This window comes from Pseudophryne corroboree, chromosome 4, assembly GCF_028390025.1.
Source record: "Pseudophryne corroboree isolate aPseCor3 chromosome 4, aPseCor3.hap2, whole genome shotgun sequence".
NCBI lineage: Eukaryota > Metazoa > Chordata > Amphibia > Anura > Myobatrachidae > Pseudophryne > Pseudophryne corroboree.
The window spans coordinates 502147770-502165520 of record NC_086447.1 but is presented as its reverse complement, the minus strand read 5'-3'; the positions used below and the strand labels follow the sequence as shown (position 1 = coordinate 502165520).

Sequence of the window (17751 nt, the reverse complement as noted above, 5' to 3'; positions counted from 1 at the left end):
TATTTTTTGCTTTGGATCTCACACAGATATATAGCAGTAGTGTACGGCAGTACTAGTAGTCATGATGCACCAATAGAAATATATTTTTTGCTCTGGATCACATACAGATATATAGCAGTAGTGTATGGCAGCTGCAGTACTAGTAGTCAGAGTGACGCACCAATAGAAATATATTTTTTGCTTTGGATCACGCACAGAGGATATATAGAAGTAGTGTACGGCAGTACACAGTCCCTTATAGACAGAGAATACCTGGTCCTATACACAGCCACAGTATGCTACTATGCAGAGCCCTAACACAGTGACAGCACACCCAAGCACCCAACTCAACTCTCCTGCAAAACAACCCCTCTGCTCTCTCCTGCCCCCTTCTGCTCTCTCTTGCCCACCTTTGCTCTCACCAGCTCTCCTTCCCTAACAGAACAGAAGGAACATGTCCTTACTGTGCACTCTCCAAGTTCGGAGTGAAGATGGTTCCGGGAATATATATAGAATCCAAAACCCTTGAGATCAGACAGCAAAATGATGACATTTTGCCTTGTTTTCGGATCTTAGTCAGGCATGCAAAACCGAGCCTGACTCGGATCTGGGCTTGGATCTCCAAGTTTGGGCAGGTTTGGTTCTCAGGGAACCGAACCCGCTCATCCCTAATGGAAACATAGGCTGAGTACAGTAAGGACAAGTTAACTTAATTGACATACACGTACATGTAGACACATCAACAAAAATGTTGGTCAGCAGGTGTCAGGGCTCGCGCTACCATTAGGCTGCCAACATCTGAGGGGTGCTGCTAAGGCCATTCAGCACAAAAACATATGGAGAGAATAGTATATTGGGAACATATTTAACAATATCAAGTACATTTCCTTTTAGCTTATAGGTTTTAGTTCCCATTTTCTTTAAAGTGTGCTTTGGTGACTAGCTGCTGTTGAGTATGTAGAATACTCTGAGGGCCTTATTCAGAGGTGGATGTAAGTGGCTGATGTTTTCAATCTGTACATGCATCCAAGTCACACTACACACATGATAGTTACCACACACAGGGGCAGATGTATTCCAGGAGAAGGCATAAGGAAGTGATAAACCAGTGATATGTGCAAGGTGATAAAGGCAGCAGCCAATCAGATCCTAACTGTTAATTTACATATTGGAGCTGATTGGCTGGTGCCTTTATCACCTTGCACATATCACTGGTTTATCACTTCCTTATGCCTTCTCCAGGTTAATACATCTGCCCCACAGACACAGATCAAAATTGGACGCAGATACTGTAAATGCAAGTATGGTGGACATTTCTGGGTGGTAAAAGGGAGGTGGTTAACTAGTCGTGGGCGTGTTCAGGTGCATTGCACTAACACAAGTGGTCACATTCAGACAGAGATTCAGCACCTCCATAGCACTGGTGCAACCAATGGTAACTCAATAAGCACAGAGGTGGATTAGTGCAGCAGCCAGTGGGCATACCATCACCCATGGCCAGTGGCGTATCTATAATGTGTGCAGTGTGTGCTGTGCACATGGGCCCCTGGATCCAGAGGGGGCCCAATCCGCACACACTGCACCCATTTCTTCTATTCTTACCCTTCTGGTGTCCATTGGTCTCCATGTGTGGGACCCCTCCTCTCCCGTAGCCGGCAGCATTGTTAGTGCTCTGAGCATTAGAGACTCTGGCACAGTGCCAGAGTCTACAGCATATGCGCAGGTCTCTGGAAAAATGGCTGCCGCACCATTTTCCCAGACACCTGCGCAAGCGCTGTTGTCTCTGGCACTGTTCCACAGTCTCCAGTGCTTAAAGCACTATCAGCGCTGCCGGCTACGGGAGAGGAGGGGGCCCACACACGTAGACTGTAAACAGTTCCCCTCCTCTGTACATATGTCACTGCCCATGGCATTGGCAAAAAGATTGAGTTGTGGCTTTGGAAAAAGACACAGTCATGACTGCAACTGCATCCAGCTCTGAATCAAACCCTGAGTGTCTACTGCACATTGGTTAGGTGTTATTATCAAACAGAACAACAACCCTTACAATCAAAGAGGTGAAACTGGAGTGTGACAGGACATTCTCACGTACGGGAAAGTTCAGTGATGACATCTTTATGCAAATGCAAGAAATGGGGACTTCCTTATGCTTTCCCCAATACCCACCCTCTCTCCTATCCCAGAGAACCCTCCCCACTGCTATTGGCATTCATTCACAACTGCTGTATATATATATATATATATCCTTGTATATCATAAACATTTAAATAGTTTAAAAAAATCTGCATTAACAAGGGGTAAATAAAGAGACACATCTTCTACATGGGTCACATACACAAAGCTGAATCTTTGCCTTGGGTGCTAGTAGGCGTAGCTCTGACTGGTGCTTGGCCCTTGGAGAAAAGATTTGCACTGATAAGGATATGACCATCGGTACAGACCTTTGCAATGTTAGAAAAAGAATAAAATGCTTACAACCTGGACTGATTACTGATTTGCGTCCATGTTGCCACTGGTTTTTCTACTGCGCATGTGCAAATTGCTGGAAAACTGCCTACAGCTGTTGACATGAGACTACGAGAGGTGAGTACTGTACTAGATATAGAGTGTATAGTATGGAAGCCCATGGACACAAGTGCCCATGTGTACCACGTGCCCTATATACATTATAGATATATCACTGCAACAGAGACACCCGCAGCATGGGATTCCTCTCATAATGGGACACAAACCCAGCTATTTACAGCATTGAGCTGAATTCCCAGGAACATGAGCCATACAAAAACAGGCTTCTCACCCTAGATAATACTGGTCAGTATAGCAGTGGGACTCCTTCCAATATCTATGGCCAGTCAGTGGTTTGCTAGTTTGTACATAAAGGCTAAAATTAACATTGTTATACAGTATGTAGGATTACTGGTCTCAAAGAGACCTAGATGTAGTTCTACCAGCATACTTGTGCATGCTTGTAGAACTCATGTGGTAGCATTCCTATCACTGCCAGAGCATACTTGCACATACTTTCCTACTCTCCCGAAAGCTGCAGCAATCTCCCGCTCCCCAGAAGAGAAAGTGAATATCCCGGATCCCACACGCTTCTCCCAGAGAGGACTACTGAAAAGTTGGCAACTACAGTATGTACTACAGTATGTTCTGGCACTTTTAGAACTACATGCACCTGTGCTGACTACTGGGGAGTTAGAACTGTAATATAATGGGGCTCGGTAGAGGATTAAAGTTAGTCAGAAAGCTCATCAATCTGCAGAATTGAATATATTAACAACACATACTGTAATGTGACAAAACTTTCTCTTTGACATAGTATTGATCTCACTTTACATAATATAGACACAAGTGCCATCTTGTGGACAGATAGAGCAGTTCGTTTTTTTGAAGATGTCCTAAGAAGTTAACGCACTCATACTGTTATTAATATTATTATGATTTTCTTCTTCTTCTTCTTCTTCTTCTTCTTCTTCTTATTATTATTATTATGCAACTGTACATTTAGCTGCAGTGATGTTCTGCAAGATGCAAGGTAAACAATACTATTGCTTCAGAAATACACTATGTAGACAAATGTGATTGGACACTGACAGCAAATAGCTCAATGTGATTCTATTGATGTCAGATTTTTGTAGGTCCACCATGTGCAGTTACTTAGATACCCTTCTTGGCAAACTGTCCACAATCTCTTGGACAACAGCAGGCAGTATGTTTTGCCATTCAGCCTTAAGCAGTGTCCAACTGTAACACTGAAGAGGGTCGAGACGGTGTAGAACATACCTGTTGCTCTAACTCATCTCAGAGATTCTAAGTGGGGTTAAGGTCTGGACATTGAGCTGGGCAGTCCATCTGGGTTGCCAAATCTTCTGTATACCAGTCCAATATTGCCCTGGAAACATGACATTGCGCAGCCTATGATACTCCACTTTTCAATCTCGGTTATCTCCCTCTGGCAAGCCATTTCATCAGCATGTCATCTAATCAGTGCCCCTCTTTCCCAGTTTTATACCTTCACAAACACGTCTGCTGCAGGAATTCCAGTGGCGCAGGAGGGGAGGTCCAATTATTTTTGTCTACGTAGTGTAGAACATTCTTGGATTCCTGGTATTTTTTATGTGTTGATTACTACACTATTGTTTTGTCTTTCCTATAATGAAATAATATAGCATAAGTATTGCTCTCAACGTTTCTTCTGTTTTAGTTTATGACGGTATCACTGTAAAACACTACAGAATCAGAAAACTTGATAATGGAGGATTTTATATATCGCCAAGAAACAGATTCAAAAATTTGGAAGAACTTGTGGAAACGTATAAAAAATCGGATAATGGACTTTGCTGCAAGCTCCGAAAACCATGCCTAAAGGTATTTACATTGATCTTCCTGTGGATAGTAGTTGATAATTTTATTAATGAACCGATATTCAACGTTCTCCATATTATGCTGTTTTCTTTTTGTTAATATTGAAAATGTGTGTATGACCTTGAATGAGAGACACCTGAAACCATACTTTTCTGGCTTACACCTTGGAGTAACATCCATGCAAAATTAGAATCTTGAATACATCCAGAGAAATAACAATGCACAGCACAACAGCTCATACGTGTCCATTCAATCTGATCAGTACTAGGAATATGTCAACCTTACATCTCAACTTTTGGGAACTTACAATTTTGATGTAGGGTGTGACTGCTTCATATTTTGCACATCCATTTACCCCTGATCAACATTTTTAGCAGAAAAACTATAAACAGAATTTGCAGGTATATTAGTACAATTGTGGGTTGGTGGGACAGCCACCTAAATTGTGACTGCCCTGACGAAATTGGGATTCTGGGAGGTACGTATGTGTAAACAGTTATGTTACTGTTGGTTATACTTGCCTATTTTTGAAAAAGGATTTCGGGGAAATTTTGAAAGGATCAACTGTTAATCATTAATAGGGGGCATTACCTGCTCCACCACATGAATGAGTGTAGATCCCCCATGGCCATGTCTGCTCTAACCTGGGGGCATGTGGCGTACTGTCAGGTAGAAGCTATAGTTCTCTGCGGAGGGAGGTGGTAGCACACCGTCAGCGGCTGTATAACGGCAATTATTTTTATCTTACTGTAAAAGTTATGGCAATGCTGCACTGCTTGATAAATAATAAGGGCCACGATCACTTTGGACAATGGGATGAATAAATAGAGAAAATGAAACAAAATATATTATAGATATAGACAGTAAAGAGTATATTTACTACTGTAAAAGTTGATTTGGGTCAATTTTGATAGATTTTTGGGTGATGTTTGGTCGATTTTTTAATCAATTTTGTGTTTCAGAATCTAAATCACACATTTACTAACAGTCGATGTTTGATATCCTTTTGAAAAAATAAGTAAAAAATCATCTGTTAGTAAAAGTGGGATTTAGGGGTATATTTACTATAAAACTCAACCTGGTCGAAATTCCTGCTGCGATCAACTTGGAATTACCCCCCATGTGCAGTGCAGGGGGGGGGGGGCAGATATAACATGTGCAGAGAGTTAGATTTGGGTGGGGTGTGTTCAAACTGAAATCTAAATTGCAGTGTATAAATAAAGCAGCCAGTATTTACCCTGCACAGAAACAATATAACCCACCAAAATCTAACTCTCTCTGCACATGTTATATCTGCCCCCCCTGCTGTGCACATGGTTTTGCCCAATTGCTAACAAACTTGCTGCTGCGATCAACTCGGAATTACCCCCTATATCCGAAATAAGAATGAAAGTATGCAATTTTTAGTTAGGCAGTGAAGAGGAGTTTCATCGCATAGCATGCAGTTCAGTTGAAGCTGTTTTCAAGCATAAAATTCATGCAAACAGATGCATATTTAAAACATGGACATGTTCATTTAGTTATTAATTTGCAAATGTTACCACGTCCTTCTTCCACCTGGGAATTACTCCTGGGCTCCTGGCTTTCGGTGGTTTAGCCTTTTCTTTGTAAAGCTATATCCGGAGGTGAGCATGTCTATGTATATGAGAGGCAGTCAATTTACTGTTTGTCGGGATCCCAGGCTGTCAGGATACCGCCGCCGGAATCCTGACACCCTGTGAAATACTGGTGGTCGGAAACCCGACTGCCGGCTGGAATCTCCCCACTTGGGTGGAGATCTTATGTCATATGTCCTTTATTCCAAACAGCGCATATTTTCTCTATCTCCAGTGATCTCTGATTTTTCTCATGATCTTTGCTTCTTCCTGCAGCAATATTCTCAGTGATATGGGAAAATAAAAAAAAGGATGTGGCGCAACTAATGCAGTATCGCAATAATTGTAATTTATTCCCCTCCACTTCCCATAACATTAAGCACATGATGTCACAACCCAGTCCAGTTTGCCCTGCCGATGGGTCACTTACCCCTCCTGCCGCATGCAGATTCGCTCCATCACAAAGTACCCGTGTCCGCAGTCACTAACAAGACATACAGGCTTCAGTATTTCCCGGCCTGGTAGGCCACAAGCTATATCAAAGCCTGACCTAGAGTACTGCTGTGCCAAGTCCCAATCACCTGACCGTGGTTCAGCCAATCATTAGCCAGTATGATCTCTCTGCACCATCTGATTCGGCTCAGCCTATCCCAACTAGCCAAGGGGTATATGTTCCGGTTACTGGCTCTCAGTCTCCGCTAGTTCATTGTCTAGCTCAGCTCTAGCTGAGTGAAGTTAACTGTGCTTCCTTGCATTCCGTTTCCCTACAGGTGCAGTTTCTTTCCTAAGTGCTGCACAGTATCGTTATCCAGCTCTACACCTGTGCAGGCCTTCCCTTTGGCTGCACAGGTAATCTCATCAAGCTCCGGACTGCTGGTGCCAGCCAGCACCTGAGATTCCAGCCTGTTCCAGTTCCCTGGATCCACTCCGGTTATTCACAAACTACCATCCTGTTCGGTGTTCAGTTTGCATCCAGTCCAAGTCATCTCAAGAGTGCTTCCTCATACCTCCCAACATGACCCTCTCCAGGAGGGGCAGAATGCTCTACTTCTGGACTTTTCTTATAAATTATGATTGACGGCATCTGTTTTGAAAAGGTTAATGGATAAGAAAGGTGTTTCAGCACAGGTGATGGCAATCATACAGTAAGAGGGAAGTCTTGTGTCCCTCCTGGAGAGGGTCATATTGGGAGGTATGCTTCCTGATCCCGTTCTACAGTGACCATCCAGTCTGAAAGCTGGTTACCACACTGCTAAGGTCAGCCACTCCACCATACTGGACTGCAGCTACAAGTAAGGAGAGTGTTGTTCATCATTACTGTATCATCCCAGTGTTAGCCTGGTTACTACTATCACACTCTCCTCATACATCATCCATTCACCAACCCCAAAACCCTTGGTGGTCTAGTTGTCACGATCCGGCATTTTCTTGCCGAGACCCGGGTTCGATTCCCGGCCAGGGGATGGTATTTGCCAGCTTACTTATACACCTCCAAGTACTTGCACAGACATTTTCTGACTCCAGATTCTCAAACAAATACCAGTCTGACACATTAAAATACACCGAAAAATGATCCAAAAAATCCGTAAAACAAGGGACACTCTTTGCAAGGTTCGCCTACTAGAGGACATGGATCATATCCGAATGAGTGTGTAGTGCATATGGTCTTAAAGGCCAGGCACACTGCTATCACCACATCTCTCCAATCTGTCAAATCCCTGTGGGTCTCTTGCACTGAGGGATGATTTCCTCTCATCTGCATTTCAACGCATTTTCACCCATCGGGTCTTTGTCAAAGCACTTTCATTGAAGGTGGAGTACTAAACGGACTCAGCACCAGATACTGATTTTATATAACTTTTTGAGGCCCTAAGTGTGCAAAGGACACCAGTTGGCAACCATGCATAATTCATAAAACCTGGAAGTGACTTATCTTTATTTATGATGTGCCAACCATATCAATAAACAGATTTTTTAGTTTATGAGAATGATTTGAATTTTAATGCAGGATGCAATATATTACATTTAAATAGAATAAGAAATAATAACTGCAGTTGCTTATGATATAGGAAATATAGAAAAAAATTAGAGATGAGCGGGTTCGGTTCCTCGGAATCCGAACCCGCCCGAACTTCAGGTTTTTTTACACGGGGCCGAGCGACTCGGATCTTCCCGCCTTGCTCGGTTAACCCGAGCGCGCCCTAACGTCATCATCCCGCTGTCGGATTCTCGCGAGGCTCGTATTCTATCGCGAGACTCGGATTCTATATAAGGAGCCGCGCGTCGCCGCCATTTTCACACGTGCATTGAGATTGATACGGGAGAGGACGTGGCTGGCGTCCTCTCCGTTTGACTAGAGTACTAGAGAGAGACACAAATTTTGGGGAGCATATTATTAGGAGGAGTACTACTTGCTGCTGATAGTGTGACCAGTGACCACCAGTTTAATTAATCCGTTCTCTGCCTGAAAAAAAACGATACACAGTGTGACACAGTCACATACCATATCTGTGCTCAGCCCAGTGTGCTGCATCATATGTAATACTGTATATCATTATCTGACTGTGCTGAGTGCTCACTACTCACACAGCTTAATTGTGGGGGAGACTGGGGAGCAGTTATAGCAGGAGTACATATTTTAAGTACAGTGCACACTTTTGCTGCCAGAGTGCCACTGCCAGTGTGACTGACCAGTGACCACTGACCACCAGTATTGTGATTGTCTGCTGACCACCAGTATATTGTGATTGTTTGCCTGAAAAAGTTAAACACTCGTCGTGTGGTGTTTTTATAAACGCATTCTGCAGACAGTGTCCAGCAGGTCCGTCATTACATAATATATACCTGTCCGGCTGCAGTACTAGTGTGATATATATATATTTTAATTTTATCTCATTATCATCCAGTCTATATTAGCAGCAAACACAGTACGGTAGTCCACGGCTGTAGCTACCTCTGTGTCGGCAGTCGCTCGTCCATCCATAATTGTATACCACCTACCCGTGGTTTTTTTTTTCTATCTTCTTGATACTAGTAGCTTACTTTAGGAGTCTGCAGTGCTGAGTCTGACAGACAGTGTCCAGCAGGTCCGTCATTACATAATATATACCTGTCCGGCTGCAGTACTAGTGTGATATATATATATATTTTAATTTTATCTCATTATCATCCAGTCTATATTAGCAGCAGACACAGTACGGTAGTCCACGGCTGTAGCTACCTCTGTGTCGGCAGTCGCTCGTCCATCCATAATTGTATACCACCTACCCGTGTTTTTTTTTTTCTATCTTCTTGATACTAGTAGCTTACTTTAGGAGTCTGCAGTGCTGAGTCTGACAGACAGTGTCCAGCAGGTCCGTCATTACATAATATATACCTGTCCGGCTGCAGTACTAGTGTGATATATATATATATTTTAATTTTATCTCATTATCATCCAGTCTATATTAGCAGCAGACACAGTACGGTAGTCCACGGCTGTAGCTACCTCTGTGTCGGCAGTTGCTCGTCCATCCATAATTGTATACCACCTACCCGTGGTTTTTTTTCTTTCTATCTTCTTGATACTAGTAGCTTACTTTAGGAGTCTGCAGTGCTGAGTCTGACAGACAGTGTCCAGCAGGTCCGTCATTACATAATATATACCTGTCCGGCTGCAGTACTAGTGTGATATATATATATATATTTTAATTTTATCTCATTATCATCCAGTCTATATTAGCAGCAGACACAGTACGGTAGTCCACGGCTGTAGCTACCTCTGTGTCGGCAGTCGCTCGTCCATCTATAATTGTATACCACCTACCCGTGTTTTTTTTTTTTTTCTATCTTCTTGATACTAGTAGCTTACTTTAGGAGTCTGCAGTGCTGAGTCTGACAGACAGTGTCCAGCAGGTCCGTCATTACATAATATATACCTGTCCGGCTGCAGTACTAGTGTGATATATATATATATTTTAATTTTATCTCATTATCATCCAGTCTATATTAGCAGCAGACACAGTACGGTAGTCCACGGCTGTAGCTACCTCTGTGTCGGCAGTCGCTCGTCCATCCATAATTGTATACCACCTACCCGTGTTTTTTTTTTTTTCTATCTTCTTGATACTAGTAGCTTACTTTAGGAGTCTGCAGTGCTGAGTCTGACAGACAGTGTCCAGCAGGTCCGTCATTACATAATATATACCTGTCCGGCTGCAGTACTAGTGTGATATATATATATATTTTAATTTTATCTCATTATCATCCAGTCTATATTAGCAGCAGACACAGTACGGTAGTCCACGGCTGTAGCTACCTCTGTGTCGGCAGTCGCTCGTCATCCATAAGTATACTAGTATCCATCCATCTCCATTGTTTACCTGAGGTGCCTTTTAGTTGTGCCTATTAAAATATGGAGAACAAAAATGTTGAGGTTCCAAAAATAGGGAAAGATCAAGATCGACTTCCACCTCGTGCTGAAGCTGCTGCCACTAGTCATGGCCGAGACGATGAAATGCCAGCAACGTCGTCTGCCAAGGCCGATGCCCAATGTCATAGTACAGAGCATGTAAAATCCAAAACACCAAATATCAGTAAAAAAAGGACTCAAAAATCTAAAATAAAATTGTCGGAGGAGAAGCGTAAACTTGCCAATATGCCATTTACCACACGGAGTGGCAAAGAACGGCTGAGGCCCTGGCCTATGTTCATGGCTAGTGGTTCAGCTTCACATGAGGATGGAAGCACTCAGCCTCTCGCTAGAAAAATGAAAAGACTCAAGCTGGCAAAAGCACAGCAAAGAACTGTGCGTTCTTCGAAATCCCAAATCCACAAGGAGAGTCCAATTGTGTCGGTTGCGATGCCTGACCTTCCCAACACTGGACGTGAAGAGCATGCGCCTTCCACCATTTGCACGCCCCCTGCAAGTGCTGGAAGGAGCACCCGCAGTCCAGTTCCTGATAGTCAGATTGAAGATGTCAGTGTTGAAGTACACCAGGATGAGGAGGATATGGGTGTTGCTGGCGCTGGGGAGGAAATTGACAAGGAGGATTCTGATGGTGAGGTGGTTTGTTTAAGTCAGGCACCCGGGGAGACACCTGTTGTCCGTGGGAGGAATATGGCCATTGACATGCCTGGTGAAAATACCAAAAAATCAGCTCTTCGGTGTGGAAGTATTTCAACAGAAATGCGGACAACATTTGTCAAGCCGTGTGTTGCCTTTGTCAAGCTGTAATAAGTAGGGGTAAGGACGTTAACCACCTCGGAACATCCTCCCTTATACGTCACCTGCAGCGCATTCATAATAAGTCAGTGACAAGTTCAAAAACTTTGGGCGACAGCGGAAGCAGTCCACTGACCAGTAAATCCCTTCCTCTTGTAACCAAGCTCACGCAAACCACCCCACCAACTCCCTCAGTGTCAATTTCCTCCTTCCCCAGGAATGCCAATAGTCCTGCAGGCCATGTCACTGGCAATTCTGACGATTCCTCTCCTGCCTGGGATTCCTCCGATGCATCCTTGCGTGTAACGCCTACTGCTGCTGGCGCTGCTGTTGTTGCTGCTGGGAGTCGATGGTCATCCCAGAGGGGAAGTCGTAAGCCCACTTTTACTACTTCCACCAAGCAATTGACTGTCCAACAGTCCTTTGCGAGGAAGATGAAATATCACAGCAGTCATCCTGTTGCAAAGCGGATAACTGAGGCCTTGACAACTATGTTGGTGTTTGACGTGCGTCCGGTATCCGCCGTTAGTTCACAGGGAACTAGACAATTTCTTGAGGTAGTGTGCCCCCGTTACCAAATACCATCTAGATTCCACTTCTCTAGGCAGGCGATACCGAGAATGTACACGGACGTCAGAAAAAGACTCACCAGTGTCCTAAAAAATGCAGTTGTACCCAATGTCCACTTAACCACGGACATGTGGACAAGTGGAGCAGGGCAGGGTCAGGACTATATGACTGTGACAGCCCACTGGGTAGATGTATGGACTCCCGCCGCAAGAACAGCAGCGGCGGCACCAGTAGCAGCATCTCGCAAACGCCAACTCTTTCCTAGGCAGGCTACGCTTTGTATCACTGGTTTCCAGAATACGCACACAGCTGAAAACCTCTTACGGCAACTGAGGAAGATCATCGCGGAATGGCTTACCCCAATTGGACTCTCCTGTGGATTTGTGGCATCGGACAACGCCAGCAATATTGTGTGTGCATTAAATATGGGCAAATTCCAGCACGTCCCATGTTTTGCACATACCTTGAATTTGGTGGTGCAGAATTATTTAAAAAACGAGAGGGGCGTGCAAGAGATGCTGTCGGTGGCCAGAAGAATTGCGGGACACTTTCGGCGTACAGGCACCACGTACAGAAGACTGGAGCACCACCAAAAACGCCTGAACCTGCCCTGCCATCATCTGAAGCAAGAAGTGGTAACGAGGTGGAATTCAACCCTATATATGCTTCAGAGGTTGGAGGAGCAGCAAAAGGCCATTCAAGCCTATACAATTGAGCACGATATAGGAGGTGGAATGCACCTGTCTCAAGCGCAGTGGAGAATGATTTCAATGTTGTGCAAGGTTCTGCAACCTTTTGAACTTGCCACACGTGAAGTCAGTTCAGACACTGCCAGCCTGAGTCAGGTCATTCCCCTCATCAGGCTTTTGCAGAAGAAGCTGGAGACATTGAAGGAGGAGCTAACACAGAGCGATTCCGCTAGGCATGTGGGACTTGTGGATGGAGCCCTTAATTCGCTTAACAAGGATTCACGGGTGGTCAATCTGTTGAAATCAGAGCACTACATTTTGGCGACCGTGCTCGATCCTAGATTTAAAACCTACCTTGGATCTCTCTTTCCGGCACACACAAGTCTGCTGGGGTTCAAAGACCTGCTGGTGAGAAAATTGTCAAGTCAAGCGGAACGCGACCTGTCAACATCTCCTCCTTCACATTCTCCCGCAACTGGGGGTGCGAGGAAAAGGCTCAGAATTCCGAGCCCACCCGCTGGCGGTGATGCAGGGCAGTCTGGAGCGACTGCTGATGCTGACATCTGGTCCGGACTGAAGGACCTGACAACGATTACGGACATGTCGTCTACTGTCACTGCATATGATTCTCTCCCCATTGAAAGAATGGTGGAGGATTATATGAGTGACCGCATCCAAGTAGGCACGTCAGACAGTCCGTACTTATACTGGCAGGAAAAAGAGGCAATTTGGAGGCCCTTGCACAAACTGGCTTTATTCTACCTAAGTTGCCCTCCCACAAGTGTGTACTCCGAAAGAGTGTTTAGTGCCGCCGCTCACCTTGTCAGCAATCGGCGTACGAGGTTACTTCCAGAAAATGTGGAGAAGATGATGTTCATTAAAATGAATTATAATCAATTCCTCCGTGGAGACATTGACCAGCAGCAATTGCCTCCACAAAGTACACAGGGAGCTGAAATGGTGGATTCCAGTGGGGACGAATTGATAATCTGTGAGGAGGGGGATGTACACGGTGATATATCGGAGGATGATGATGAAGTGGACATCTTGCCTCTGTAGAGCCAGTTTGTGCAAGGAGAGATTAATTGCTTCTTTTTTGGTGGGGGTCCAAACCAACCCGTCATTTCAGTCACAGTCGTGTGGCAGACCCTGTCACTGAAATGATGGGTTGGTTAAAGTGTGCATGTCCTGTTTATACAACATAAGGGTGGGTGGGAGGGCCCAAGGACAATTCCATCTTGCACCTCTTTTTTCTTTAATTTTTCTTTGCGTCATGTGCTGTTTGGGGAGTGTTTTTTGGAAGGGCCATCCTGCGTGACACTGCAGTGCCACTCCTAGATGGGCCAGGTGTTTGTGTCGGCCACTAGGGTCGCTTAGCTTACTCTCACAGCTACCTCATTGCACCTCTTTTTTTCTTTGCGTCATGTGCTGTTTGGGGAGTGTTTTTTGGAAGGGCCATCCTGCGTGACACTGCAGTGCCACTCCTAGATGGGCCAGGTGTTTGTGTCGGCCACTAGGGTCGCTTATCTTACTCACACAGCTACCTCATTGCGCCTCTTTTTTTCTTTGCGTCATGTGCTGTTTGGGGAGTGTTTTTTGGAAGGGCCATCCTGCGTGACACTGCAGTGCCACTCCTAGATGGGCCAGGTGTTTGTGTCGGCCACTAGGGTCGCTTATCTTACTCACACAGCTACCTCATTGCGCCTCTTTTTTTCTTTGCGTCATGTGCTGTTTGGGGAGTGTTTTTTGGAAGGGCCATCCTGCGTGACACTGCAGTGCCACTCCTAGATGGGCCAGGTGTTTGTGTCGGCCACCAGGGTCGCTTAGCTTACTCACACAGCTACCTCATTGCGCCTCTTTTTTTCTTTGCGTCATGTGCTGTTTGGGGAGTGTTTTTTGGAAGGGCCATCCTGCGTGACACTGCAGTGCCACTCCTAGATGGGCCAGGTGTTTGTGTCGGCCACTAGGGTCGCTTAGCTTACTCACACAGCTACCTCATTGCGCCTCTTTTTTTCTTTGCGTCATGTGCTGTTTGGGGAGTGTTTTTTGGAAGGGCCATCCTGCGTGACATTGCAGTGCCACTCCTAGATGGGCCAGGTGTTTGTGTCGGCCACTAGGGTCGCTTAGCTTAGTCATCCAGCGACCTCAGTGCAAATTTTAGGACTAAAAATAATATTGTGAGGTGTGAGGTGTTCAGAATAGACTGAAAATGAGTGGAAATTATGGTTTTTGAGGTTAATAATACTTTGGGATCAAAATGACCCCCAAATTCTATAATTTAAGCTATTTTTTACTGTTTTTTGAAAAAAACACCCGAATCCAAAACACACCCGAATCCGACAAAAAAAATTCGGTGAGGTTTTGCCAAAACGCGGTCGAACCCAAAACACGGCCGCGGAACCGAATCCAAAACCAAAACACAAAACCCTAAAAATTTCAAGTGCACATCTCTAAAAAAAATATCTAGAAAAATCTATAAATGTAAAAAAATTAACTATAAAGTAGAGATGTGCACTTGAAATTTTTCGGGTTTTGTGTTTTGGTTTTGGGTTCGGTTCCGCGGCCGTGTTTTGGGTTCGACCGCGTTTTGGCAAAACCTCACCGAATTTTTTTTGTCGGATTCGGGTGTGTTTTGGATTCGGGTGTTTTTTTCAAAAAACCCTAAAAAACAGCTTAAATCATAGAATTTGGGGGTCATTTTGATCCCAAAGTATTATTAACCTCAAAAACCATAATTTCCACTCATTTTCAGTCTATTCTGAATACCTCACACCACACAATATTATTTTTAGTCCTAAAATTTGCACCGAGGTAGCTGTGTGAGTAAGATAAGCGACCCTAGTGGCCGACACAAACACCGGGCCCATCTAGGAGTGGCACTGCAGTGTCACGCAGGATGGCCCTTCCAAAAAACACTCCCCAAACAGCACATGACGCAAAGAAAAAAAGAGGCGCAATGAGGTAGCTGTGTGAGTAAGCTAAGCGACCCTAGTGGCCGACAAAAACACCGGGCCCATCTAGGAGTGGCACTGCAGTGTCACGCAGGATGGCCCTTCCAAAAAACACTCCCCAAACAGCACATGACGCAAAGAAAAAAAGAGGCGCAATGAGGTAGCTGTGTGAGTAAGATAAGCGACCCTAGTGGCCGACACAAACACCGGGCCCATCTAGGAGTGGCACTGCAGTGTCACGCAGGATGGCCCTTCCAAAAAACACTCCCCAAACAGCACATGACGCAAAGAAAAAAAGAGGCGCAATGAGGTAGCTGTGTGAGTAAGATAAGCGACCCTAGTGGCCGACACAAACACCGGGCCCATCTAGGAGTGGCACTGCAGTGTCACGCAGGATGGCCCTTCCAAAAAACACTCCCCAAACAGCACATGACGCAAAGAAAAAAAGAGGCGCAATGAGGTAGCTGTGTGAGTAAGATAAGCGACCCTAGTGGCCGACACAAACACCGGGCCCATCTAGGAGTGGCACTGCAGTGTCACGCATGATGGCCCTTCCAAAAAACACTCCCCAAACAGCACATGACGCAAAGAAAAAAAGAGGCGCAATGAGGTAGCTGTGTGAGTAAGATAAGCGACCCTAGTGGCCGACACAAACACCTGGCCCATCTAGGAGTGTCACTGCAGTGTCACGCAGGATGGCCCTTCCAAAAAACACTCCCCAAACAGCACATGATGCAAAGAAAAATTAAAGAAAAAAGAGGTGCAAGATGGAATTGTCCTTGGGCCCTCCCACCCACCCTTATGTTGTATAAACAGGACATGCACACTTTAACCAACCCATCATTTCAGTGACAGGGTCTGCCACACGACTGTGACTGAAATGACGGGTTGGTTTGGACCCCCACCAAAAAAGAAGCAATTAATCTCTCCTTGCACAAACTGGCTCTACAGAGGCAAGATGTCCACCTCATCATCATCCTCCGATATATCACCGTGTACATCCCCCTCCTCACAGATTATCAATTCGTCCCCACTGGAATCCACCATCTCAGCTCCCTGTGTACTTTGTGGAGGCAATTGCTGCTGGTCAATGTCTCCACGGAGGAATTGATTATAATTCATTTTAATGAACATCATCTTCTCCACATTTTCTGGAAGTAACCTCGTACGCCGATTGCTGACAAGGTGAGCGGCGGCACTAAACACTCTTTCGGAGTACACACTTGTGGGAGGGCAACTTAGGTAGAATAAAGCCAGTTTGTGCAAGGGCCTCCAAATTGCCTCTTTTTCCTGCCAGTATAAGTACGGACTATGTGACGTGCCTACTTGGATGCGGTCACTCATATAATCCTCCACCATTCTTTCAATGGGGAGAGAATCATATGCAGTGACAGTAGACGACATGTCCGTAATCGTTGACAGGTCCTTCAGTCCGGACCAGATGTCAGCATCAGCAGTCGCTCCAGACTGCCCTGCATCACCGCCAGCGGGTGGGCTCGGAATTCTGAGCCTTTTCCTCGCACCCCCAGTTGCGGGAGAATGTGAAGGAGGAGATGTTGACAGGTCGCGTTCCGCTTGACTTGACAATTTTCTCACCAGCAGGTCTTTGAACCCCAGCAGACTTGTGTCTGCCGGAAAGAGAGATCCAAGGCAGGTTTTAAATCTAGGATCGAGCACGGTGGCCAAAATGTAGTGCTCTGATTTCAACAGATTGACCACCCGTGAATCCTTGTTAAGCGAATTAAGGGCTCCATCCACAAGTCCCACATGCCTAGCGGAATCGCTCCGTGTTAGCTCCTCCTTCAATGTCTCCAGCTTCTTCTGCAAAAGCCTGATGAGGGGAATGACCTGACTCAGGCTGGCACTGTCTGAACTGACTTCACGTGTGGCAAGTTCAAAGGGCAGCAGAACCTTGCACAACGTTGAAATCATTCTCCACTGCGCTTGAGACAGGTGCATTCCACCTCCTATATCGTGCTGAATTGTATAGGCTTGAATGGCCTTTTGCTGCTCCTCCAACCTCTGAAGCATTTATAGGGTTGAATTCCACCTCGTTACCACTTCTTGCTTCAGATGATGGCAGGGCAGGTTCAGGCGTTTTTGGTGTTGCTCCAGTCTTCTGTACGTGGTGCCTGTACGCCGAAAGTGTCCCGCAATTCTTCTGGCCACCGACAGCATCTCTTGCACGCCCCTGTCATTTTTTAAAAAATTCTGCACCACCAAATTCAAGGTATGTGCAAAACATGGGACGTGCTGGAATTTGCCCATATTTAATGCACACACAATATTGCTGGCGTTGTCCGATGCCACAAATCCACAGGAGAGTCCAATTGGGGTAAGCCATTCCGCGATGATCTTCCTCAGTTGCCGTAAGAGGTTTTCAGCTGTGTGCGTAT

General features: G+C 45.3%; 1 protein-coding gene across 1 annotated transcript in view; it reads left to right on the top strand.

Moving 5' to 3' along the window:
- FRK (fyn related Src family tyrosine kinase) overlaps positions 1-17751 on the top strand; it is a 164839-nt gene that overhangs the window by 89945 nt on the left and 57143 nt on the right. The window contains exon 3 of the mRNA XM_063917164.1: positions 4187-4350. Coding sequence (XP_063773234.1) covers positions 4187-4350 — 164 coding nt within the window. The remainder of the gene's footprint in view (positions 1-4186; positions 4351-17751) is intronic.